Raw genomic sequence first — 26,362 nt, 5'->3', positions numbered from 1 at the left:
GTAGTGTTATAGGATAGTAGTGTTTAGGTAGTGACTGTTTTGGTTTCTAACCAACACCTTTCCCCTGTAAAGGTGTACTTTGCAGTCAGGTGGATCCAGATGACTATGGCAGTGCTGAGGTAAGCAGCTGTTCCAAATTGTTTCCACATTTAAGCATGCATTTACAACCTCTTGTAATTGTACAATCTGGTGATCACACGGGTCAAATGAGGAGCTCTTCCCAATGTGTTTTTCTTGTTGTTGTTTGCAGCATTGTCGGTTCAGGTTCCATAATTGTTTATGCAACTTTCCAACACCTTATAAGGACACCTGAGGTTAGTTACAAACACTACAGATGATCCCCTCTACAGTTGGTTTTAATTGTTTCCACATTAAGCATGTATTATACCCTACCTTAATTGGTAGAAAGGCGCTATATAAATCCAATCGTTTTTTGTTAATAATAACAATATTATTAACCTACCTACAAAACCATGACTGCTTTAGACTCCAAAACAATGGCCAATACCACCTCCTCTGCAGATCCAGCCATTGTTCTTACTGAGTGTGACAGACTTGCTGCTGGCAGTACAGATGGCTGGGTAGGAGCAAGTACTGTTCAACCCAGCCGGGACTGTGATAGCCATGCCACCTGCCACAACCTACACATCGTGAACAGGTATGTACACAGACACAGTATATACATTCATTTACAGTAAGAATTGACTGTAATGTTTCACTGAGAAATAGATGTCCAAGGCCAGATCTAGATCCAGCCCAAATGAAGTAGAGCAGCAAATCTAGCCCAATTTGACGCATCTTCAATTCTGTTAGATCGGGACAAGGAGTCTGGATGTGGCTGACCATTTCCCTTGTACTTGTGCACTGGAATATTCTGTACCAAGGGGAACATGATATATAACCCCACAACAAAACCAATGATGGTCCTAGATATCTAATCTTCATGGATATGCAGAAAGGGAACACCATTTCATTGATACGTCATACCAGGCTTCTCACCACTAAAATAGAAGTAAATGTGGTTGACTCATGGTGACCACTGACGGAGAACCCCTGTCTTTTAACAGATCCTGTATATGACCTCGTTCTTCTACACATTGAACTATGTATGGACCCTGTACTCTGGGCTAAATAACAGATTCTACAGTAGCCTTCATGGATACCCAGCCCAAGTAGGTGCTACCTGACAAATTATTGTTTTGATGTCTGACACATTTGGTTGTCTGTAATTCCCCATATTCAACTGTTTGGTTAAAGTCTGGCCTCTGTTTTTTTTAAGTGCGCCACCAAACTGAGAAGTTTCAGCAAGATTGCTGCAGTCCTGTCATGGTAAGCATGGATTATTTCACAGAAAGACTATTTCATTTACATGTATTTATTTAACCTTATTTAACCAGGCAAGTCAGTTAAGAACAAATTCTTATTTACAATGATGGCCTAGTATATGCTTGACCTATTTAAAGTTCAGTAGATGTCATTATATGTATGCTAAATGTCCTGTCCCCATTTCTCCTTCCAGTGTCCTCCCCGTGCTGCTGATGCTGCCAGTGTTTGTAACAGGAAACATGGACCACTGTTACACAAACTTCAGCCAGCCTTACAAGTAGGTCTGTAGCATGCATCAAAAGTAGGAATATTATCATGGAGAGAGTTTATTTTGGGATAGAGATAATTGTGTGTCAATAAGGTTTGCAGTTTTAGTAAGGCAATCAGAATTCATATCAAGCACTCCCGTGCTAAATGTTTGGTCAATTAATATGATTTAATCGTCATTGTTAATGTGTTTTTTATTATACATATCTCTTGTTGATTGAGGTGCATAATGGTTAGACTAAAGTCCCTCTCCCTGCATATTAGGTGCCTTCTAATGCACACGGAGGCACTCTTCATGTCCACTGACTTGAGCAAGATGGAGGTGGACTCAGCTTGCCGCCTGGGACACATGTACAGTATTGCTGTCTTCCTGGCAGTGTTCCTCCTCACCTTTGTTGGCATTGTGGTGAGTCAGCCTATCCCATGGTTACCAGCTTACATTTATTTTATTCAAACGTATCTTGGCTTCACACGTCTTTTGTCTACACCAGGTGCTCATGGGAAAAGCCCGCACTGTTTACAGACGTTGTGTGAGTTCTAGCGGTTTCCTCGGCGACAGGCAGTGGGCGTCACTTCGTGTTCTGGACCGACACATGCTCCTCTACCCCTCTGTCTTCTTCTTCTGTTGGGGCCCAGGTAACTACAGTACTGTTCACCCAGCTCAGAATCCTAGGGCCCCCCCGGCTTGCTAAATGATTTGTAGCAGCTGAAAATCACATTCTCCTCTCTGATATATTGCCTTATTTACCTTTTCATTTCAGCAGTGTTCCTGGCAGCCATGATTCTGTACAACCCCAAATCAGTGGAGGGAGTTGTGGGCGTCATTCTCTACATCTTACAGGTAAAACTGCCAGCTGCTCTGAAACCTACATCCAAGACGTGTGCAACCTCAGTCCATGGCTTAACTTCTACTTCCTCATCCCAGGCCTTCACCTCATCCTCTCAAGGCCTTCTGAACTGTGTGGTGTACGGCTGGACACAGACACACTTCCGCTCAGCTAGCAAAGATGCTCTAAGGGACATGGACACCCAGACGCCACTTCTGAGATCTCAGAAGAAAGGCTATAAAACTCTATGGTCAACACCATCCCCCAAACCAGATGATATAGAAGGATCTGGTATTCTACCGACACCACATTAACTTACTATGGTGGTTGTGACACTGGCAAAAGAAATTAAACAAAGCCTTTTGTGCCAGACTAGGAGTGACAGTTTGGTTTTGAATCTTGGGGACAGTACCTTGGGAAGCACCTGTTATACCAATGAAGCAAGAACACCCTCGGCTGTACACAAGGGACAGCAGGGTCCAACCAGACAGAGGCTGAACTGCTGAGGCGTAAAAAAGGGAAGAACCAGGGAATTTACAAGGAGAGGAAGAGCAGCTCTGAAACAGGATCTGAGAGCTCTGTACTTTCATAGGAATCAGAGTCACTCCCTCCCTCACTTGTTTTGACTGCATCGCTCGTGCAAACATTGTCTCTACATTAGTGTTTAGAATTTCCCACAGTAGTTGGGGATAGCCGAGGATATTTGTGAAAGGCTTTGTAACTGACTGGCATGTCTTTGATTTAGAGGGGCCCTGATTGAGCCCAACCGTGTGGAAACAGTGAGCAGCCTGTCACTTTTCATCTTGATGGAACAAAGGCCCTCCATTCACAGAGATGCTGCTTGACGTACGAGTTTGGCCCGTGGTGTTGTGTGATGGTCGTAGATACGCAAGTGTTGCAATGTTTAGTTTTCGCCCTGCATGGGCTTGGTCACAGAAATGTGACTGTAGGTTTATGCTCACTCCTTGAGTTCAATTCTAAACTTTATCAAAGGGGACAATTATTGCCTTGCATGAGAACAGGATAAATACATCACCACAACATACAATTATTGCCTTGCATGAGAACAGGATAAATACATCACCACAACATACAATTATTGCCTTGCATGAGAACAGGATAAATACATCACCACAACATACAATTATTGCCTTGCATGAGAACAGGATAAATACATCACCACAACATACAATTATTTTTTTTCTGAGATGCAAATGAAACTGAATGAAAATAATGGGAATTTCCGGTCTGTCAATGCATTGGACTTTATTTCTGTTTAACTCAATCCATCAATATGAAATGGGCATTGCAGCTCAAATATAGTAACTGCTGCAGCCTCATCAAAACAATAAAATCTTGTTTCACTCCCACATCCGACCAGCTGCATCATGGCAGTTATCAAAGATGAGGCTGTAGTCAGTGCCTCCAGCTTTGACGAAATCAGAGACCGTCTTACTCCCTTTAAAGTTTTTGGTTTCAACTTTCTGCAAAAAGTTTTAAAAAACAATGTTTTAATCTGTGTATTTGCCACTACAGAGTCATTTCAATAAAATATGCTTATGAAAGAAAGCTGATTGAATACTTGCCTTCCAGTCTCGACCCATGTGGCGTGCAGCCACCACTACAGTCTGAGAGCTGATGCCAAATCCATCCCCTTTATGGACAAGCCACTGGGAGCCATCAGCCAAAGTCACTCTGTGGATCAACAACGAAGGATTAGACATAGCGGGTAGTTTAGGCCATTTCTTAATTAATAAACATGATGTTGCTAGATATGCAGTAACATACAACTGACTTTTGTGGGTTTATTTGATAAATATCATACGCATTTCATAGATAATATGATGTTACTCACCTGACTCCTGAGTGGCTGAGAACCCCCACCTGAAAGGACATGCCTTCAAGGGGTCTCCTCATTCTGTCTGCTTCATACACCTTGGAGTTGTACAGCTTCCTCAGGTCAGACATTTTAGATATGTCATAATTGTAGGATCCTCCACCACCTATGAGAAACGTTATAATAACACATGAACAACATAACAATAACATCATAATACTGTATTTATAGATATTTCTTCAAAATAGTTGTTGAAACTTACCACCACTGAAAGAGGATTCCACATTTACAACCAAAAGGGCCAGAAGAGCTGGCAGGATGAATGCGGTTCTGATGGAGAACATGGCAGGATCCTTTTCCCAAGGATGTTGTTGTGGATACCTAATACACTTTCTGCAGTGAGATAGATTTACCTTTTTATAAACCCCAAATTGAGACACTCCTCCCTTATTTGTTATCGCAGCACATCCTGTTCAAATAGAAAGTACTGTCTGGCCACAACAGTGGATTTTGCAAAATAGTTGGACCCCTTTTTTTATATAGATATTTATTGTTTTACAAATATGCACATTTATAGGTTATACTCTCATCCAATTATTCTTCATCTTTGAAAGACTGATAACAAACTTGAATTTGCCTAGACATAGCCAAGATGTTGTTTTCTCCAGGACACAGGCAATGTTTGGAAAGACAATCAATTATTTATTTGACTGCTGTAAAGGGTTAACTTCTGCCTTGGAACAGTTTAAAGTTCATTCCTGGGCTTTAGCAAACCAGGAAATTCCCAGAGTGACAACATGACAGAGCAGTACCAGAGAGCAGTACCACAGCACAGAGCAGTTACCAAGAGTGCAAATACAGTCACTGCCAGTATCCTGCTGCAATACAAGATACTCCCATGTTGGGAAACAGGGGGAACGGCCAACATTTTTTGTTTTTCCATGAGGAGACCACTTCTATGAGTTGCACTGCAATCAATCTACTAAAAATCCATAAAGAAAGCAGCCATTGTAATTTACCACACAACTTTTGTCAGCACCACATTGTATGTAGAACTTGTCTGGATGTGAACATGACTTCAGATGTGAATGATGCGATGGCAGTCCAAGTAAAGGAAGGTCATTTGACTTCCAGCTGCCAGTGGAACCAGAGGCAGTTCAATGAATATTGTAACTTTTCCAGTGTATTGTCACTCATTGTAGAGGGAAATACAGTCACAGCCCGGTGACCATGACCCGATGCGATGGTGGCATATGTCTCTGTTGGGCACTGGGGACATCGGGACTTTTCAGAAGGCTGGAACAGCTGGCACTCATTCCCCCAATGGCTGGCATGTAGGCATGGTGAAGAATTGGCAGCTGCACGGACCATCTTCGTTGGACGCTGCAAAGGAAAACAAGTGTGTAGGATGTTTCATTTCAAAATATATATAGTAGATATTTCTATAAAAATATAGTTAAATATACACTGAGAGTACAAAACATTAGGAACATCTTCTTAATATTGAGTTTGCCCTCAGAACAGCATCAATCATCAGGACATGAACTCTACAAGGTGTCAGAAGTGGTCCACAGGGATCCTGGCCCATGTTGACTCCAATGCTTCCCACAATTATTTCAAGTTGGCTGGATGTCCTTTGGGTGGTGGACCATTTAACAATAGAATAAAGGATCATAGTTTTCACATGGATTCACCTGGTTAGTCTATGTCATGGAAAGAGCACATGTTCATAATGTTTTGTATACTCAGTGTATATATAGAAAGTATAGAAAATATTTGTATTGCATAATGTATCTTTTAGTATCAGAGTAATATATTTTCCTGTACTGTTCAGGTGAGTTGATGTCATCAAAGAGTTCCCTGTTCATCCTGGGCACATCCTCAGAGCACACCTGGGCTCTCAGTCTCACTTCATGGCCCTGTGGACTGGGAGGACTCAGCTCTTTCTCTAGTACTTGCATGGCGACATCCTCCAACTGGTCACCAATCTGCAAAGACCATTTCTATGTTCATTCCCAAAGTTCCACCATCTGAAATGGCATTAATGATTATTAGCTCCACAACAGATGGGGGTTCAACCTACAAAGGTTAAAGTTCTGTGAATTGTTTAGACTCAAGACAAGGGGTCAGAACTCACCTCTGTGATTCTCCTCCGGAGCTGCTGGTTTTCAGTCTGCAGGCTTTCAAGAGATCTGCCCTGATTGAGACTGCTAGAGGAACTGGAGGTCTCCGAATCCTCCTTGTGAAGATCACATTGTAACCAGCTAGTTGGATCCACTTGGTTGGGATTGTCTCGGATTTTTACAAGCTAGGATACAAGACAGAAGCATTCAATTATATTTTTCAAGACGAGTGTTTACATCCAACATCATCTAGCATATACACCAATTTGTAAACAATATACATTGAGAAACGGAAGTAAAACGAGAACATTGAGATAAATGAGATATTTGATGAGAGCTCAACATGTATACAAGAGGAGGTTTCAGAGATGAGGCAGGTGACACCTTGGGCAGGAACACCAGACACAGAGTGCAGGTACAGCAGGAGATCACCACCAAAGCCATGATGAAGAGCTGCACATTAGGGTTATACTGGGTCAGGAAGCACCCTGATGCTCCAATGATAGACATGACGGTCACGTGGTACATGCTCAGCCTTGTGTACTTGCTGTCATCGAGGAGATGGATATGTGCATGCCTTGTTCTCAAGGCCAGGAAACATCCAAGAAACTAAAGAAAATATGGAAAACCATCAACTAGATTATCAGCTTTGTTTGAAAAGGATCCTGGGTGTTGAACATGGTTCTGGCAATTTCTCTCACCATTAGAAGCCCTTTGTAGCCATATACAATGGCGAGCCATTTAGTCAGGTTTGTACTTTCACAGTGCTCCAGGAAGTGCCTTGTATTAACATCTTCACCACCAGGAGCAGTCTGAAACACCACAAAAAGGAAAGACTACTTGAATATTTTTGATCTCCCTCCGAGGTTCACATTTACTATGACTCTACCACACGGTCGACTCCAGACCAGAGCCATTCACCACCGCCACACGGTCGACTCCAGACCAGAGCCATTCACCACCGCCACACGGTCGACTCCAGACCAGAGCCATTCACCACCGCCACACGGTCGACTCCAGACCAGAGCCATTCACCACCGCCACACGGTCGACTCCAGACCAGAGCCATTCACCACCGCCACACGGTCGACTCCAGACCAGAGCCATTCACTACCGCCACACGGTCGACTCCAGACCAGAGCCATTCACTACCGCCACACGGTCGACTCCAGACCAGAGCCATTCACTACCGCCACACGGTCGACTCCAGACCAGAGCCATTCACTACCGCCACACGGTCGACTCCAGACCAGAGCCATTCACTACCGCCACACGGTCGACTCCAGACCAGAGCCATTCACTACCGCCACACGGTCGACTCCAGACCAGAGCCATTCACTACCGCCACACGGTCGACTCCAGACCAGAGCCATTCACTACCGCCACACGGTCGACTCCAGACCAGAGCCATTCACTACCGCCACACGGTCGACTCCAGACCAGAGCCATTCACTACCGCCACACGGTCGACTCCAGACCAGAGCCATTCACTACCGCCACACGGTCGACTCCAGACCAGAGCCATTCACTACCGCCACACGGTCGACTCCAGACCAGAGCCATTCACTACCGCCACACGATCGACTCCAGACCAGAGCCATTCACTACCGCCACACGGTCGACTCCAGACCAGAGCCATTCACTACCGCCACACGGTCGACTCCAGACCAGAGCCATTCACTACCGCCACACGGTCGACTCCAGACCAGAGCCATTCACTACCGCCACACGGTCGACTCCAGACCAGAGCCATTCACTACCGCCACACGGTCGACTCCAGACCAGAGCCATTCACTACCGCCACACGGTCGACTCCAGACCAGAGTAATTCACTACCACCACACGGTCGACTCCAGACCAGAGCCATGCACTACCACCACACGGTCGACTCCAGACCAGAGTAATTCACTACCACCACACGGTCGACTCCAGACCAGAGCCATGCACTACCATCACACGGTCGACTCCAGACCAGAGCCATTCACTACCATCACACGGTCGACTCCAGACCAGAGTAATTCACATAAACAAGGTAATCAAAAAGGCAGTTAAAATTGAAAGGCTAACTTCAACAACGTCTGCATCCCCTACACAACAAAAGATAAGAGAGCAAGACCAAGGTTAAAATAGAAAATGTAATTGAAGTGTTACCTCTTGGCTGAACTCTTCCACTGTTCGTCTGAGTGGATCCACCATCTGCCAGCAGGTTAACAGACACAGATCGATTAGCAGCATTCCCCCGACAATTATCCATAGTTGGTCATCCTTAATAATCTGAAGAAAGAACAGAGAGGGAGAGGATGAGTATTAAATATTAGACAGGAGAGATGGCGATTAAGAGGCCTGTACTTTTTGAGTTTCTTTAACTTGATCTTTTGAACTTTGAGTTTACCTTTTCAATTATCTCCTTATTTTTGACAATTGTCCAGACCCTCCAAGTTTTCGCAAACAATGCCCCAAAGGTTGTGGTGTATCCTACAGAAAGAATATATGTGCGAATCTGTGACAAGAGGGAAAAAAATGAAACAATGTGCATCCCTTGAAACAAGGGGTTCCTTCCTTATCACTGAAATGCTTAGACGTTTAAACTCATGTGTACTCACAGGGCAAAGCGTAACAAACACTTTGTCAGTCACAAGGGATCCATCCAGCCCATAGAGGAAGACGGAGGTACAGGCCAGCATCGTACCCAGGATAATGAGGTAGTTCATGGACGGACTGGACTTCTTCATGACCCTATGGGAAAAACAAAATATTGAGATCAACGGGTAGCCTTGTCTGAGCAGAGCATGTGAGTAAGTAAACTGGATAACAACGAAAGAGAGAACAACCTTGTGTTTCGATGAAAGCTACCTCAAAAAGTATCTAGTTCAATAACAAGCCAATACAAGATGCTTGGAATAATGATCTTACCAATGGTTGTGATGCTTGATGTGGAAGAAGAGGAAGAAGAGTGCCATGAGCATGGCCAGGCCAGTGGTGGATAACAAGATGATGTAGAGGGGAACACTGACATCCCACCGCTGGGAGTGTGCCCGGTCTTTAGGCGGCTGCATGCCTATGAAAGGCACAAAAAAGTAGAATGCAAAGACTGTGACAAAAACAAACGTTTTTTGTGTGCTTGAGGTGTCATCATCAGATGTCTCAATGCCTTGTCCTAATAGTGTGGCCACCTACCTTGAAACTTGATTAAGTGGTTGAGTTCTAATTCTTCTGCTTCAGCATTATACTGGCCTATCTTCACCTCCCGGCCCTCTGTGGAAACACATGCAGTTGATAAATATTTCACAAAGAATGTTCTCTAAATTCGTGGAAATACACATATGTAATGTTTACCTTGAAATTGGCTTAATTTAATAGTTCCCATGCGTTCCCCATTTCTAAACATAACTTGACCCTAAAAAGAAGAAGAGGAAAAGAAAGTCAATTTGACAAGAATATTTGTAAAGCACATCTTATCTTTAGTCTTTTGGAGCAACGATCCATCTAAAATGGAATGTTAACACAACAGTCATGCTAACTTACAGTTACACCCTCAAAGCAAATCTCCTTCATGGAATCCAGGACCATTTGTCCAATCTCCTTGCTGCTGACTGTGAAGTTCCGGTGGATGTCATATCTCTCTCTGTGACGAACAGACTCAATGACCCTGGTCAATGCTTTCACCATCACCCAAACTCCATCATAGGCAAACCCATGGAACTTGCTGGCAACCAACCCTCTCTGCAGCAGCTCTCTGTTGTAAGTCTCGTCATACTCTTCTGGGGTCTAAACAGAAACACAAAGGTGTTTGTTTGACTTCTCTTAATGGTCTTGCATTACCGTTGCTACACTGCAAATATACTGTTTGAAGTTTTCAACATTACGTCCACGTTTTGTTATAAACACACGTTATCCATTGGAGAGAGCATGGTACAGTATCGACAGAATATGCTGTCCCTTTGCTGAAAACCTCAGTACCTACCCTTCCTGAGATGCCTTTTATCTGTCTGTTACTGAGGTGTGTGAAGTCCACAGTGATGTAGCCTTCCATTGCGGTCAGCAGGTTGTTTGAAGCACAGTTGGAGGAGTTGGCCTCCTCCCACCAGCTCCCCTGGTAACCGCCAGGGAGGATCCACTGATACCTCCCGCCAAACATGTTCAGGCTGTAAGCCTAGAAGACAAAGGTTATATGGTAATTACAAACACAAATGGTTATCATAACGATAATTCAAAAGTAATTGTATGATTGAATGCGCTGTTAAACTGCTATTAATCTTTGTCTCAAACAAGTGCTAATCATTAATGATGGCATTGTGTTGCATCGCATCATATTTTAATGTAGGTTTTCTGGTTATGTACTCACACAGCAAAAGACTTTGGAGGCTGAATTCTCGTCAAACAACCCAATAATGATCGTTACATCCATATCCTGTAGAAAGGGACATGACACAAAACAGATTGACACGCTGAGGATGCATCTGCAATTTTCAGAAATAATGCAATTCAGTGCCAAATTCTAACTTTGTAAGTAAAGATGATTTGGGCATATTACTCACCTTCAATTTCTTTACATTGATACATGGGTCAGTGGACAGGCTTTCAGTTACAGCAACCATAACATCAGCCTTGCTCAGTTGTTTAGTCAGATCTCTCCTTATCTTTCAAAGACAGGACAATATAGACTTTACAATTCATACATAGGACAGCATAGTTGTCAGCAGTCTTAATCAATAGGCTAATGCCGGATACCCTTGTATCCCTACTTGTAAATGGCGATAACAGCTACATTGTACACCAAACAGACATGTGACAGAAAGGGTTACCACGGTCAGTGGTACCTCTGAGATCCTCTGTACATCCTGGGTCAGCGTCCCTACACGTCTCCACTTGTAGTTCTGTAGGATCTTCACAACAGCCTGATTGACTGTGTTGTCCGAGGTGACCATTCGGAAGAAGTTGGGATATTTTTTCTCATCATCTAAAACAGGCGTTGTTGCAGTGAAAGAAAGCTGAAATATTGAATGTGCAATATTGTTAGGCTTGAAGAGCACTAAATCAGTATTTGAAGTACTACCAATTGTGTTATTTGCATGTATGTCACCTATTAAATAACACGCTCTATTGTGATACACAATACAACGTGATGTAAAATGGTTGCTCAGTGCCTACAATACAGTGTGATGTAAAATGGTTGCTCGGTGCCTACAATACAGTGTGATGTAAAATGGTTGCTCGGTGCCTACAATACAGTGTGATGTAAAATGGTTGCTCGGTGCCTACAATACAGTGTGATGTAAAATGGTTGCTCTGTGCCTACAATACAGTGTGATGTAAAATGGTTGCTCGGTGCCTACAATACAGTGTGATGTAAAATGGTTGCTCAGTGCCTACAATACAGTGTGATGTAAAATGGTTGCTCAGTGCCTACAATACAGTGTGATGTAAAATGGTTGCTCGGTGCCTACAATACAGTGTGATGTAAAATGGTTGCTCGGTGCCTACAATACAGTGTGATGTAAAATGGTTGCTCAGTGCCTACAATACAGTGTGATGTAAAATGGTTGCTCGGTGCCTACAATACAGTGTGATGTAAAATGGTTGCTCGGTGCCTACAATACAGTGTGATGTAAAATGGTTGCTCGGTGCCTACAATACAGTGTGATGTAAAATGGTTGCTCGGTGCCTACAATACAGTGTGATGTAAAATGGTTGCTCTGTGCCTACAATACAGTGTGATGTAAAATGGTTGCTCAGTGCCTACAATACAGTGTGATGTAAAATGGTTGCTCAGTGCCTACAATACAGTGTGATGTAAAATGGTTGCTCGGTGCCTACAATACAGTGTGATGTAAAAGGGTTGCTCGGTGCCTACAATACAGTGTGATGTAAAATGGTTGCTCAGTGCCTACAATACAGTGTGATGTAAAATGGTTGCTCAGTGCCTACAATACAGTGTGATGTAAAATGGTTGCTCAGTGCCTACAATACAGTGTGATGTAAAATGGTTGGTCAGTGCCTACAATACAGTGTGATGTAAAATGGTTGCTCGGTGCCTACAATACAGTGTGATGTAAAATGGTTGCTCAGTGCCTACAATACAGTGTGATGTAAAATGGTTGCTCAGTGCCTACAATACAGTGTGATGTAAAATGGTTGCTCAGTGCCTACAATACAGTGTGATGTAAAATGGTTGCTCAGTGCCTACAATACAGTGTGATGTAAAATGGTTGCTCAGTGCCTACAATACAGTGTGATGTAAAATGGTTGCTCAGTGCCTACAATACAGTGTGATGTAAAATGGTTGCTCAGTGCCTACAATACAGTGTGATGTAAAATGGTTGCTCAGTGCCTACAATACAGTGTGATGTAAAATGGTTGCTCAGTGCCTACAATACAGTAAAAAAGATACCTGTACCAGGTTCCACGCCTGTAGTGATTCAGCAATGACGGATGTGACTGATGGACACACACCTCCAAAGATCATTAAGTATTTTGGCCCAAAGCATATGGCATCAAAGTAGGCTTTAAGTCCTTTGGCAATATTACACTAAAGACAAAGAGAAAACGAAGAGTGAACTGTCCCACTCCATTCATCATCATTATGATTCCAAATGCACTGAACAGCTTACATGTCCTTTTTTGCATTAAAATACACTACTTTTAACCTTGTTCTCCACATAAACAATGTGCACCCCACTAACAGAGGCTTGTTGGTCCAAAAACACCAGTCCACTAACACACCAGCAAACGTTACCTCTGAATCTATGACGTGAAAATTGATCTCATAGTTTCTTAGAGGAGTCTGCTGCCTGCTCAGGTCGTCTAGAGCGAGCTGGACAGCCGGCAACACGGACGCCGTAAGGTTTCCCCGCCCTGGGTTGTCTGTCAGTGGCATGATCCACAAGACTGGCAGAGAGTGGCGAACCTGGGACAGAGAAGGAACAACAACCAGCCATGAGAGAACCAGGATCTGTCCTGAGCTTGCCCGTCCACCACCACTCATCCTTTCTCCCTGTCACTTCCCAGTCTCCACTCCCTGGTGTATTTCTCCTCCTGACTAGCACACCTCCTGTAATGGAGTCAGGTCCTAGTTAAGACCCCTTAATCCTCGTCTGTTCCAGCCAGGCCATTCCACACACCGCAGCTGCTCCCTCAAGAGAATCCACTGAAGAGGATAAAGGGATAAGGTGCTGGCAGTGACTGACGAGGTTACCTACATCTGTCACTCTGATCCCACTGCACACATTCACTGATTGCTATGCTCTGGTTTTATTCTAGAAGGAACTTTTAATATAACTTTTCAATATTTTGACATTTACAATGTAGGTTATTCCCCTGTGGATTATGAAAAAATGAAGCTCCACAATCAGACGTATAGGTTAAAGAAAAGTCTGTGATTGACAGCTGATGTTATTACAGGGAAAGAATACCTTTATGTTCAAGACCGCTCAAACCTTCAAACTCTGGCATCATTACATTATCACCACAAGGTGGCAGTGTTGTTCAACTTCTCAAAAGAGCTCAAGCAGAACGTTCAATTAACTCCTTTATCCAGCAATAACATTCACTCATTTGAAAGTGTTATTGTTCTGCATGTAGTTGCAGAACAAGCTATAATACATTTTCTATAAAAACATAAAACATCAAAATGACCAGTGCAATCATGTACAGGCTACACTTTATTTACTTATAAATGAGACAAAATATTGAACTTAAATATAAGAGCACAAAGAAAGTCTGAAAATACTCAGGCTTGACCTATGACCTTAGGCACTCGCTCACATCCTCTCTCCCAGAAAGTGAGTCATAACACAATAACGGAAAAGTTGGAAAGGTTGATATTTTGTGCACTCATCGGCCGATGGGGGACTGTCTTGTGATTATAACTGGTTGGTCCAAAGGCCTCTTCCACACACAGAACACATCTCATTCCTGCCCTGCCAGCGCCCCCTTACCACGACTCTGGCCTTTTCCTGGCTCTCTGGATCGATCAGTCTGTCTGACAGGGCCTCCTGGTCCCTTACCCCTGCCACCACCACCTCCCCTCTTCCTCCTGCCCCCATGTCTCTGTCCACCAGCCACCCCTGCATCCTCCTTGGCAGCCTGTGCCCACAGGGCATCAAAGTTCCCTGGAGCCTGGTATCCAGGCAGGCTGGCATCCAGGGGGTCTCTGGAGAGCAGTACCCAGATAGCAGGTATGTTCCTACTGACGGTGAGGCTGTCCAGGCCTGCCGCAGGCTCCAGGGGTTCCCACACCTCCAGGACAGTGCTGAAGAGTAGCCTGGTCTGCTGGTGCAAGCCTTTCACACGGCGCTTCAGGATCTCCACACACGTGATGGCCTTGGAGACCCCCTTCCCCATCCCAGTGAATACTATCTGCCGGCTAGGCATCTTTTCCAGTGCCTGGGAGCATGGTGCTTCCTGGACTTCGGTGGTGCTACCCCCTTCTTCGCTCTTAGGCTGCATCCCCTCGCCTTCCAGCGCTCTGGGCTTGACCTCCATGCGGCTCAGGGCGTAGCGCATGAGGTTGCGGATCTTGCTGCCATCCTTCACTCTAACCTCATTGGTGTCGCTGGAGAGGCCAGGGAATGGGCAGGGGCAGGGCTGTTCCACCGTTCGCGCCTTACTGTAGTTCTCCATGTCATCTGTACCTTATCTTTGTAGACAGAGACAGACGTACAGAATATTTGATCAACACGGTATTAGAACTAGCGTACAGTAGCCTCAGACTTTTACCTAATAATCTTGCTGCCATATCCCTTAATTTTCTAGCTAAATACTCTGGCTGTAGCTGGCCATGTACCTCATTAATAAAATACAACCACTGACTGTTTCGTTGAGATTCAATGGCTACATGCGCGCCGTGTTAACATTTTAGAGCAACGACAATGAGAAACAGTATGTGGTTGTATTTGATTACCGTTTTATTTATTTTTTAAAAAAGGTATGGATTTCAGCAAACAAAAAAGGCACACAACAACAGAGGACAAACATAGGTACACGATAAGGGCTTAATCATTTAAAAAATGTGAAGTATCGACTGCATAGCGAATCGAAGGAGACGGAGTTTCATTTAAAAAAACCGAGATCCGTTTCTAAAACGTCGCTCAACTCCGTAGAGTTGATGTAGCCTACTTGGCAAACTCTGGCTGTGCCTAGCTACTGTTAGGTAGGTGTGTCAGCCATGAAGAGACATATGCTATCTAATTAAGATTAACTTCGTTATAAAACTCACGTATTTACAAAAACCCAGTCTTAAGCATCGGGTGTGTTCTGATCAGCCCGGTTAACACAGTCAAATAAACAGTTTATTACTTACCCGAAAACATAGGACATCCGTATGTCGCAAAGGGCTCTGATCGTATGACGTTCGCCGCTGCTGCAAAAAGCATTAAAGAGCCCCGATACATTCTGGGAGTTGTAGTAGATATATATATATATGCAATCCTTTACTTTTTAAAACATGACTGACTGGAAATAACAACAGAGTTTCTAAAACCATACTAAACCACCTTTGACATAACCACATTAGTAGGCTGGAAGTGTTTGAAGTATAATAATAAGTTGTCTCAGAGAAAATATATGTTTTAGTGGTTTGCTAGAGCAATTTCCTCGGGTTATCTATATTGCAGTAGGTTTCGTTAGCAAATGATTATAAGGGACACTTGCTAAAGATGCCATAAGTGATTAAATGTGCCAGAGACACCGTTTGTGTTCCTCAGCTAAAGCGTCATTAGGCTACGTCACATTGTTAGGGTTCGTTTTCGATTTGTAGGTTACCAATTAGGGATTCTGTGTTGCAGATATGTGGTAGGGGAGTAGGGGCACGAGGGAACACACTTAATGTGTTGTGAAATCTTTTGTGAATGTATTGTAATGTTTTAAAAATTGTATAACTGCCTTGATTTTTCTGGACCCCAGGAAGACGGGGCTGTAGTGGAGCAGGTTGAGAACTTCAAGTTCAAATCAAATCAAATTTATTTATATAGCCCTTCGTACATCAGCTGATATCTCAAAGTGCTGTACAGAAACCCAGCCTAAAACCCCAAACAGCAAGCAATGCAGGTGTAGAAGCACGGTGGCTAGGAAAAACTCCCTAGAAAGGCCAATACCTAGGAAGAAACCTAGAGAGGAACCAGGCTATGTGGGGTGGCCAGTCCTCTTCTGGCTGTGCCGGGTGGAGATTATAACAGAACATGGCCAAGATGTTCAATGTTCATAAATGACCAGCATGGTCGAATAATAATAAGGCAGAACAGTTGAAACTAGAGCAGCAGCACAGTCAGGTGGAAGTTGAAACTGGAGCAGCAGCATGGCCAGGTAGACTGGGGACAGCAAGGAGTCATCATGTCAGGTAGTCCTGGGGCATGGTCCTAGGGCTCAGGTCAGTTGAAACTGGAACAGCAGCATGGCCAGGTGGACTGGGGACAGCAAGGAGTCATCATGTCAGGTAGTCCTGGGGCATGGTCCTAGGGCTCAGGTCCTCCGAGAGAGAGAAAGAAAGAGAGAAGGAGAGAATTAGAGAACGCACACTTAGATTCACACAGGACACCGAATAGGACAGGAGAAGTACTCCAGATATAACAAACTGACCCCAGCCCCCCGACACAAACTACTGCAGCATAAATACTGGAGGCTGAGAGTTCCTTGGCATCCACATCACCAACAAACTAACATGGTCCAAGCACACCAAGACAGTCGTGAAGAGGGCACGACAAAACCTATTCCCCCTCAGGAGACTGAAAAGATTTGGCATGTGTCCTCAGATCCTCAAAAGGTCACCTACCGCAAGGCACTACAGAGGGTAGTGCGTACGGCCCAGTACATCACCAGGGCCAAGCTTCCTGCCATCCAGAACCTCTATACCAGGCGGTGTCAGAGGAAGGCCCTAAAAATTGTCAAAGACTCCAGCCACCCTAGTCATAGACTGTTCTCTCTGCTATCACATGGAAAGTGGTATCGGAGCGCCAAGTCTTGGTCCAAGAGGCTTCTAAACAGCTTCTACCCCAAAGCCATAAGACTCCTGAACGTCTAATCAAATGGCTACCCCAGACTATCTGCATTGCCCCCCCGTCTTTTACGCTGCTGCTGTAACAGTATAGCTTCCGTCCCTCTCCTCGCCTCGAACCAGGGACCCTCTGCACACATCACAACTGACATCCACGACGCATCGTTACCCATCGCTCCACAAAAGCTACGGCCCTTGCAGAGCAAGGGGAACAACTACTTCAAGGTCTCCGAGTGAGTGACGTCACCAATTGAAATGCTATTAGCTCGCACCCCGCTAACTAGCTAGCCATTTCACACCGGTTACACTGCTACTCTGTTATTATTTATGCATAGTTGCTTCAATAACTCTCCCTACATGTACATATTACCTGAATTACCTTGACTAACAGGTGCCCCCGCACATTGACTCTGTACTCTACACATTGACTTGCTATTGTTATTTTACTGCTGCTCTTTAATTATTTGTTACTTTAATTTCTTACTTTTTTAGGTATTTTTCTTAACTGCATTGTTGGTTAAGGACTTGTATGTAAGCATTTCACTGTAAGGTCTACACCTGTTGTATTCGGTGCATGTGACAAATACAATTTGATTTGATTTGAAGAGTAGCTGCTGCCAAATTAGGGGTCTTTTACCAAATAGGGCAATCTTCTGTATGTCACCCCTACCTTGTCACAACACAACTGATTGGCTCAAACACATTAAGAAGGAAAGAAATTCCACAAATTAACTTTTAAGAAGGCACACCTGTTAATTGAAATGCATTCCAGGTGAGGACCTCATGAAGTTGGTTGAGTGAATGCCAAGAGTGTGCAAAGCTGTCTTCAAGGCAAAGGGTGTCTCTTAGAAGAATCTCAAATATATTTTGATATGTTTAACACTTTTGGTTACTACATGACTCCATATGTGTTAGTTCATAGTTTTGATGTTTCACTTTAACTATACAATGTAGAAAATAATAAAAATAAGGAAAAAACGTTGAATGAGTAGGTGTTCTAAAACTTTTGACCAGTAGTGTCTATATTCCTATAGAAATCCTGTATGAAAGTAATACAAATCTGAGTAATCTGAGCCTGTGTAGGGACCGGATTAGAATGAGTTTTTAAAGAAAAGCAGGTTGTTTTTGTTTAGTATTTTTTGTTGTTGATAGTTTGTATGATATTTTATTTATTTAATTATGCTTGAAGGAAGGACCACGACAAGAAAACCTGCCGATGAAAAGCAGAGAATTGATCATAGATTAATTTGACTATACAAGTTTACACACAATTACAATGGCAAAGTCACAATAATCACAAGAATGGCTTCAGATCAAAGTCTACGTTGAGACCGAATGGCGCAAGGGTCTTTAAATTAAAGATCCAGGCAGCCTCTCGTTTTAACAATAAATTATCAAGGTCATGTTCGATGCCAATATAACGTAGGGACGAAATCGAGTGGCCTACCTCCAAGAAGTGGGCCGCAACTGGATAAGTAAAGTTTTTACACCTAATGGTGCTACGATGCTCTGAGATACGTACTTTTAATTCACGCTTTGTTTTACCCACATAATGTTTTACCACAATGACAAGTTATAAGATAAATAACTGCCAAGTGGAGCACGTAATAACACCTTTTATTGGGATCGATTTCCCTGTTTGTGGGTGTTTGAAGGATCTACATTTATAAGTGCCATTGCATTGAGCACAGCCATTACATTTGTAATTTCCATCCAGTAGGGGCGCAAATAGACGTTGTTCAGGAATATCTTGGGGTGGTAAATCAGAGTTTTGGTCTCTGAGATTTCTGCCCCGCGAGAATACGAACAAGGGAAGGTCCGAAAACACATTACCGAGACTATCATCGGATTTTAGGATGTGCCAATGTTTGTGAACAAGTCCCTTAATTTGTTCAGAACACTTTGAATAGCGAGTTAGAACGCAAGAATGCGTCTTTTTGCGAGACTGACCATGAAAAAGGTCATTTCTCGTTTTGTTTTGAATTTTCTCAATGACAATATTAATCTGATCATTCTTGTAGCCCCTCTCCTTGAACTTTCTTTGCGTCTCAGCCATATTTCTTGGAAAAGGTGTTGTCAAGCAGCTGTCTATGACACTCATGTACATAAGCTGTCCTATCCATGAGTACAACCGACCCACCCTTATCATTATTATTATCATTTCCATAAATTATGGAAAGATTTGGATCCCTGTTTATTCTTACGGAGAAGTCCAACATCATTTTCCACAAGTCTGCAATATGTCTCGATAGAGTGATTGCGATTGGCTGGAGGTATAAAATAACTCTTGCTTCTAAAAGGAGTCGGAGTATGTGCAGGAGAGCAACCTACTGGTTCAATAGAAGTGTCAGAATTAGGGGAGCTAAAATATTCCCTTAAACGGATGTTTCTAAAAAACTGAAACATGTCTACCTTAACATCAAAATCGTTGCACTGAGTTGTAGGCACAAAAGATAACCCTTTATTAAGCAAAGAGACATGGGCAGGGCTCAATATCCTGCTTGATAAATTAAAGACACTCAGTCCCGTGGGTTCTGGGACCGTTTGAACGGTCTCTGCCTCTGATAGTCGTTTCTTCTTACCCCGTCGGGTGCGACATCTCGTCGATGCGCGTGCCTGCGGCCTCCTCCGCCCTTCCGTCCGTCCAGTCTCTCGTTGAATAAAAAACTACCACTGGAAGCCGATGAGGCGCTGGTTGTAGAGCGTTGATCAGACAAGGGTGGATAGAAGTAAGCGGCATCCCTCCTGCGTCTGTCATGGAGAGGGGGAGCAGGACCTCTTTTGTCAGGGTTTCTCCAGAAGTAGACTTTACCATCGGCCTTGTCTTTTTTGTCTTGGTTGAATTTCGTGATTTTAAGTTATTTTATTTCTGTAGGCAACTTGTCCTGAAGCGCTTGGTTAGTTTTCATCAGTTCATTTTTTTTCTACCTTTATTTTACTAGGCAAGATCATTTAAGAACAAATTCTTATTTTCAATGACGGCCTAGGAACAGTGGGTTAACTGCCTGTTCAGGGGCAGTACGACAGATTTTGTACCTTGTCAGCTCGGGGGTTTGAACTTGCAACCTTCCGGTTACTAGTCCAACGCTCTAACCACTAGGCTACCCTGCCGGCATTGAATATGCCACCATCATTAACAACTGTTTGTAGAGCTGTGCGTTTGTCTTTAATCGTATTATCCATTTCAATAAAATCCTTCTTCAACTGGTCAACAATTAATGTCATTAAATCAATAGAGCATTTGTTCAGGATGGCACACCAGCGCTCACAGTAATCATCTGTGCGCTGTCCCAATGATGGTTCTTTTTGCCACCTGAGTCCCCGTGGAATAATGCCTTGACGCACATAATCACTAAGAGTGACTATATGTAGATGCGTTCTCGTCTGGCGCTTAGATAAATGTAACAGTTCTTTCGAGAGGTCAGACTTACCTCCCGGCATGTCAAAAAGGGACTCCGAAATAATGATCTTATCACGCTCCCTTTGGCTATATTCAAAGTAATCTTGTATGGGTCTATGACCAGTGTCATAATTATCATAATAATTATCATTCGGCATCGTTTAAGATCTTTTTTATCAGTAGGGTGCTGTTTACTGGTTAACAGAACGATCTAGAAGAAAAAGAAACGCACACCTATTAAGACGAGGTGCTGGCTAGCGGAGTAGAAACTTGAAAATAAAAGAGAGCCGCACACTCTAGGAGCTCTAGCCTCACACTCTAGGAGCTCTAGCCTCACACTCTAGGAGCTCTAGCCTCACACTCTAGGAGCTCTAGCCTCACACTCTAGGAGCTCTAGCCTCACACTCTAGGAGCTCTAGCCTCACACTCTAGGAGCTCAGATGCAATGCGTAATGATGGAAAAGTACTGGGTAATGGAGATGTACTGCTTTAGTTCTCAGGCTGAGAACTGCTTGCACCTGCGGATAGTCACGCAGCCTCAAGGCCGAGATAGTAGAGTGATAAACCACAGTCTAGACATGTTGTTCTCATTTTAGATACTTTTTTTATCTAATCCAATGCAACAATGATAAATCTTCTTAGGGATAGGCCCCTTTTTTCTCCACTTCCTGTCTGAATGACGTGCCCAAAGTAAACTGCCTGGAGCTCAGGCCCTGAAGCCAGGATATGCATATAATTGGTACCATTGGAAAGAAAACACTCTGAAGTTTGTAGATGTAATGTAGGAGAATATAACACAATAGATATGGTAGGAGAAAATCCAAAGACAAACCAACCAAAATGTATTTTTGAGAGAGTACATCCTCTTAGAAATGCAAGAGAAAGGTCATATTGTAAAATAGCTCCCTGGATGCAATTCCTATGGCTTCCACGGGGTGTCAGCAGTCTATGTTCAAGGTTTCAGGCTTGTAACATAAAAAACAAATAAGAAATAACCGTTTTTGTAAGAAGACACAGTCTGGGAAACCTGTGTTTCTGTGCGCCATGACGAAGTTGCGCACCTGCTAAAATCGTTTCCTATTGAACATACTTATTTTCCTAATTAAATATTATAGTTTGATTACATTTTAGGGTGTCTGAGGAGTAAATAAAAACATATTTTGACTTGTTTAACCAAAGTTTAGGGGTAGATTTTCGGATTCTTTCTCTGCAAGTTGAACGAGTGGATTACTCAAATTGATGGCGCCAACTAAACATACTTTTTGGGATATAAAAAAGCTGGGACCCTTTGGAAGACAAATCAGAGGAAGATTTTCAAAAAGTAAGTGAACATTTCATCTTTATATGTGAATGTATGAAATCTGTGCCGGTGGGAAAATATTTTGATGTGGGGCGCAACCTCAAACAATAATCACTTTAATAGCTACTGTAAATCGGACAGTGCAGTTGCGTTTCCCTGCATTAAAGTCTCCGGCCACTAGGAGCGCCGCTTCTGGATGAGAATTTTCCTGTTTGCTTATGGCCGTATACAGCTCATTGAGTGTGGTCTTAGTGCCAGCATCAGTTTGTGGTGGTGAATAGACAGCTAGGAAGAATATAGATTAAAACTATCTTGGTAAATAGCAACTTATATATACAGTATACAATATACAACTTATCTGGAGATACTCTACCTCAGGCGAGAAAACCTGGAGACTTCCTCAGATTTTGTGCAACAGCTATTGTTTACAAAAAATACATAGACTGCCACCCCTTGTCTTTCTAGAGGCTGCTGTTCTATCCTGCCGAATAAGCGTAAAACCAGCCAGCTGTATTTTCTTCATGTCGTCGTTCAGCCACGACTCAGTGAAACATAAGATATTACAGTTGTTAATGCCCCGTTGGTAGGATATACATGATCGTAGTTCTTCTATTTTAATATCCAGCTACAGCTAAAGCAGGCAGTACATGCGGATCCTAAAAACTAAAGTATGAACATCTAGATCCAAAATCCATCTTTGATCTCTCATTGTATGCAAAACACATGTCATGACAATGATCTTGGCATGCCAACTCCTTCATCTCCTCCTTGAGGATAATTTCATAGTTTCAATTTATTTAAACATGAACACAAATGATCACAGATTATGATCTGTGATCTTTTTTTCCGTGAGGATCATTGTTGAAGACATCATGTGTAGAGAGAGATGTATGCCGACTGTATGACACATGGAACCAGGACAATGGATATAATGAGGAGTTTTGCTATAAACCCAATATGACAGTCTATCTTCAACCCTGTAGAATTACCATTACTCTTTAAAAAGGCAAAACAGCATAGCCAATTGAATCAAGAGGAAGTACAATCCAACCAGTAACTATGACTGTATGCTGATAAGAAGTGATCCTATTAGATGTGATGAGGAACATAAAAGTTTTACATACAGTGTATAAAAGTTATCTGATAAGAAATCGGACAATGATTAACCATTATCTAATGAAGAAAGGACATTGCTTGTTAGTACGGTACCAATAGTATGCTCCATATTCTCACCTAAAAATTAACTAAACCAGGAAACACTATGGACAATAAATCGGCTACATTTTGTGTAAAATAACCGTTTCTATAGAACAATATTAGGAACTGGAACAGAATGACTGATGATACATTTATTACACATTTCTCGGGACACATCAGTGATGTTTTCAGTGACAAAAACTAAATAATAACAAATGAGTATCCTTGATAATAACATCCCCAAAATAAATCATCTGATAAACAAAACAAAAAACATGTGACAAGAATATCGGCCTATAAAACAATTAAACTGTGGTTCAGCTTGTTTTGTTCATACTGCATTGAACTGCCAGTAGCCAACCATTTTCATTGGTAAAGCAGTCAAACCAAAACGATTAGTCTAAAACCATTCAAACATTACTCAGTCATCACTACAAACATTACTCAGTCATCACTACAAACATTACTCAGTCATCAGTACAAACATTACTCATTCATCACTACAAACATTACTCAGTCATCACTACAAACATTACTCAGTCATCAGTACAAGCATTACTCAGTCATCACTACAAACATTACTCAGTCATCAGTACAAACATTACTCAGTCATCAGTACAAACATTACTCAGTCATCAGTAAAAACATTACTCAGTCATCAGTACAAACATTACTCAGTCATCAGTACAAACGGTGACAGTCGGCTTAAACAGCACAATCATTTGAAGTGATCATTTTGTGCATCATTCTTACAAGCATACAAAGCTTTGTCATTACATTACATTGTATCTAGGCTTACATGGCACCTAAATCATCTGTTTAAAAACACAGATTAGCAAGAGACACTATGCTGGCTGATTCTTGAATTTGATAGGCTTATGGCTGATAATGCACAGTGGAATGTACTGCTGTCCATTGGGATGGCATCCGATGTGTACCGAGGGTTATAGCTACAGCAAATGAGCCATTTCAGCATGAAGCCTTGTTGAGAATGATAACTGGAATACTCATTACCATAGTAACCATACACCAATGTATTATTATTATTACTTGAAAGAGGAGTATCCCATAGCCAGATAGCATTAGCTATAAATTATCGTTCAGTTTGCTCTCTAAGACGAGGTTCTACTTCTCGTTCTTGGTACTTCCTATTACCAAAACATTACCTCATCCAATGGCATATATCAATTGTCAAATCTAGATACTCCCATCTCAAATACAACCCACCCCTGGATAAGCTCCATGAGAGGAGTGAGCCTCTAGGTCATATACTATGAAAGACAAGTTTCAACATCAGAGGGGACATACAATGGTTCCAGACACTGCCATACTCCTCCCCCAATGGGAAAAGGAGGGAATGACTGGAGTACAGACATAGTGGAGCCCTTCACATGGTTTAACAGATATATTCATCATGAAGACAATGTTCAACCCTGACTTCTCCCTTTCTGATATTCTGCCTATTACCAGACATGTAAAAGACAAGCCTGACCTCTCCCCTCTCTGGGCCCCAAGTGACTTTTCCTGAGAGAAGCATATTATGAGAAAAAATAAAACATCTTATTTATCAATGTTACCTAACTAATTCTGATTCAGCTACGACAGTACACATAAGAACAATAAAAATATTAAAGAGTTGAGCAGAACGTCTCTATCTAAACAGTTATATAATGGTCCCTCCCTATTCCCAGCCGATCCGCCCCTGCTTCCGGGAGAATTCTGGATTCCTAGATCGGTTGAATCTGTCCTTGCTCTTGTGCCTGGTCCGCACTGAGACCAAAGTCCAACCCATATCATCCTCTGGCTTGGACTTGTTCCCACCTCCAGCACCATCATCATCATCATATTCCAGAGCCAGAATGTGTAGACTGGCCGTCAGATTGTCCAGTGGCTGTGTCAAGGATGGAGGTGTGGCCCTCTGCAGCCCAGACACAAATGGGATGACAGCTGCCTCATGAGAATCATGGGAGTTGAGTATGGCTCCCAGCATGGCCCTATACAGCTGTCCAGAGCCAAGGTCTCCCATCAGGAGAGAATCCGGGGTTAACCCCCCTCTCAGTTTGGTCACAAGCTGGTGCACCAGAGTGCCCTTGTACAGCCTAGACGCCACCCAGGAAACAAAAGATGGTTTGATTTAGCTCTGTTTCTGATGGGATAAAATACAATGTGAATGAATCCCACTGCTATAACTTTAGGGGCAAGGGTTGATTTAGGAAGGGACACCTTACCAGGCACACTGAGGCTCGGCTAGAGGGAAGCACAGCAGTTGGTTGAGGTGAAGGCTTTCTTTCAGGCAGCACTGCCACTGGCTGTAGGCGTGGGCCACACCCAGGTCTAGGCTCCTTCTACCTCTCTGAATCAGCCCTCTCAGCCTCTCCAACACTGGTCCCTCCATAAACCCTGTTACACAAAAGGAGGAGTCAGTGACTGCACTTCACACACTTCAATATTTATCAATTCTAAATGGTGTGTTTTCTCGTAAATGCTCTGGGCCATACCTCTTTGGCTCTTCCTCTGTCTGCAGAGCTCTCCGTACACCAATCCTAGTAGCAGGGCCTGCAGGACAGGGAGTTCTGGAGGGGGATGGGCGTGCCTCAGCCAGTAGCAGGTGACAGCCACAGGAAGATGCAGATGAGGTGGGACACCACTCAAAGTGGACTGGGACACACCAAGTGTCTCCAAAAACACCTTAAGCTGCACTGACCTTGGAGCCTAAGGAACAGAGCAAGATAATCAATTTGAGAATCAACAGTAGTATGTTTCAATATACTGTATACTATATCATACACATGTATACATACCTGATGCAGAGTGTCTAGCTGCATCTGTTCTGCAGCACTGGGCAAGATGGCTTCAACCATGCTGCTGGTCAGGTTCTTGCCTTCCCTATAATACTCCTCCACGTCATCCACTGGGGGTCTCTGACTGCTGTGGTCTGCTCTCCTCCCACTCAGCAGCAGCCTAGAGTACCTGTCGTATGGACCGTGAGGTGTTGTTCCCACATGGCAAGCGGGGATCTTCGACCTGGGCACCCTGCATCATCCTTCCCAGCAGCAGCACGTCTACCATGCAGGAGGGAAGTCTACCTTCCATCC

General features: G+C 43.2%; 4 protein-coding genes and 1 long non-coding RNA gene across 11 annotated transcripts; 2 read left to right on the top strand and 3 right to left on the bottom strand.

Moving 5' to 3' along the window:
• Positions 1-28: 28 nt before the first annotated feature.
• On the top strand, positions 29-569 carry LOC116370588 (uncharacterized). Its single transcript, XR_004208756.1, has 3 exons — positions 29-119; positions 251-314; positions 523-569. It is a non-coding gene; the product is annotated as an uncharacterized LOC116370588 (long non-coding RNA).
• A 467-nt stretch (positions 570-1,036) lies between these two features.
• On the top strand, positions 1,037-3,999 carry LOC116370587 (transmembrane protein 116-like). Of its 2 annotated transcripts, XM_031819816.1 has the most exons (7): positions 1,037-1,172; positions 1,280-1,329; positions 1,520-1,603; positions 1,858-1,999; positions 2,085-2,229; positions 2,355-2,434; positions 2,519-3,999. In XM_031819816.1, exons 1-7 carry the CDS (start codon positions 1,077-1,079, stop codon positions 2,732-2,734), a joined length of 813 nt encoding a protein of 270 aa, XP_031675676.1. In that variant the 5' UTR covers positions 1,037-1,076; the 3' UTR covers positions 2,735-3,999. The 2 variants fall into 2 exon arrangements, with proteins under 2 accessions (XP_031675676.1, XP_031675675.1); XM_031819815.1 differs by having other exon boundaries at positions 2,355-3,999.
• Positions 4,000-4,006: 7 nt separating this feature from the next.
• LOC109876217 (gamma-aminobutyric acid type B receptor subunit 2) lies at positions 4,007-13,769 on the bottom strand. Of its 5 annotated transcripts, XM_020468678.2 has the most exons (20): positions 13,117-13,767; positions 12,772-12,909; positions 11,201-11,371; positions 10,919-11,020; positions 10,726-10,791; positions 10,345-10,533; positions 9,906-10,148; positions 9,717-9,777; positions 9,558-9,635; positions 9,294-9,438; positions 8,984-9,116; positions 8,773-8,880; positions 8,532-8,654; positions 7,082-7,192; positions 6,765-6,989; positions 6,395-6,565; positions 6,085-6,245; positions 4,520-5,640; positions 4,276-4,423; positions 4,007-4,115 (listed from the first exon to the last, which is right to left on the bottom strand). In XM_020468678.2, exons 1-18 carry the CDS (start codon positions 13,363-13,365, stop codon positions 5,472-5,474), a joined length of 2,643 nt encoding a protein of 880 aa, XP_020324267.2. In that variant the 5' UTR covers positions 13,366-13,767; the 3' UTR covers positions 4,007-4,115; positions 4,276-4,423; positions 4,520-5,471. The 5 variants fall into 5 exon arrangements, with proteins under 5 accessions (XP_020324267.2, XP_031675673.1, XP_031675674.1 ...); XM_031819813.1 differs by having other exon boundaries at positions 6,085-6,287; positions 6,395-6,989; positions 13,117-13,769; XM_031819814.1 differs by lacking the exons at positions 6,765-6,989; positions 7,082-7,192 and having other exon boundaries at positions 6,085-6,287; positions 13,117-13,769.
• Positions 13,770-14,022: 253 nt separating this feature from the next.
• LOC109876220 (ribonuclease P protein subunit p25-like protein) lies at positions 14,023-15,796 on the bottom strand. Of its 2 annotated transcripts, none has more exons than XM_020468680.2 (2): positions 15,682-15,796; positions 14,023-15,018 (listed from the first exon to the last, which is right to left on the bottom strand). In XM_020468680.2, the coding sequence occupies exon 2, from the start codon at positions 15,000-15,002 to the stop codon at positions 14,289-14,291; it is 714 nt and encodes a 237-aa protein (XP_020324269.2). In that variant the 5' UTR covers positions 15,003-15,018; positions 15,682-15,796; the 3' UTR covers positions 14,023-14,288. The 2 variants fall into 2 exon arrangements, with proteins under 2 accessions (XP_020324269.2, XP_020324271.2); XM_020468682.2 differs by lacking the exon at positions 15,682-15,796 and adding an exon at positions 15,598-15,669.
• A 7,608-nt stretch (positions 15,797-23,404) lies between these two features.
• Positions 23,405-26,237, bottom strand: LOC109876216 (protein asteroid homolog 1-like; the record flags this gene model as incomplete). Its single annotated transcript, XM_031819817.1, has 4 exons — positions 23,405-25,366; positions 25,496-25,667; positions 25,766-25,979; positions 26,069-26,237. Coding segments are annotated over 4 exons (973 nt in total), but the record flags the coding sequence as incomplete, so codon positions are not given.
• Positions 26,238-26,362: the final 125 nt, after the last annotated feature.

The sequence above is a fragment of the Oncorhynchus kisutch genome, unplaced genomic scaffold, assembly GCF_002021735.2.
Source record: "Oncorhynchus kisutch isolate 150728-3 unplaced genomic scaffold, Okis_V2 scaffold2646, whole genome shotgun sequence".
In the NCBI taxonomy this organism is placed as follows: Eukaryota; Metazoa; Chordata; class Actinopteri; order Salmoniformes; family Salmonidae; genus Oncorhynchus; species Oncorhynchus kisutch.
This window is presented reverse-complemented; position numbering and strand designations above follow the sequence as displayed.

Coding starts and splice junctions, on each gene's coding strand:
- LOC116370587 (XM_031819815.1), top strand. CDS start 1,077: ATGACCTCGTTCTTCTACACATTGAACTATGTATGGACCCTGTACTCT. Junction 1,604..1,857: donor AACTTCAGCCAGCCTTACAA/GTAGGTCTGTAG, acceptor CCTGCATATTAG/GTGCCTTCTAATGCACACGG. Junction 2,000..2,084: donor TCACCTTTGTTGGCATTGTG/GTGAGTCAGCCT, acceptor TGTCTACACCAG/GTGCTCATGGGAAAAGCCCG.
- LOC109876217 (XM_020468678.2), bottom strand. CDS start 13,365: ATGAGTGGTGGTGGACGGGCAAGCTCAGGACAGATCCTGGTTCTCTCA. Junction 12,910..13,116: donor TTCACGTCATAGATTCAGAG/GTAACGTTTGCT, acceptor CTTTGTCTTTAG/TGTAATATTGCCAAAGGACT. Junction 9,117..9,293: donor ATCAAGCATCACAACCATTG/GTAAGATCATTA, acceptor TTTTTCCCATAG/GGTCATGAAGAAGTCCAGTC.
- LOC109876220 (XM_020468680.2), bottom strand. CDS start 15,002: ATGGAGAACTACAGTAAGGCGCGAACGGTGGAACAGCCCTGCCCCTGC.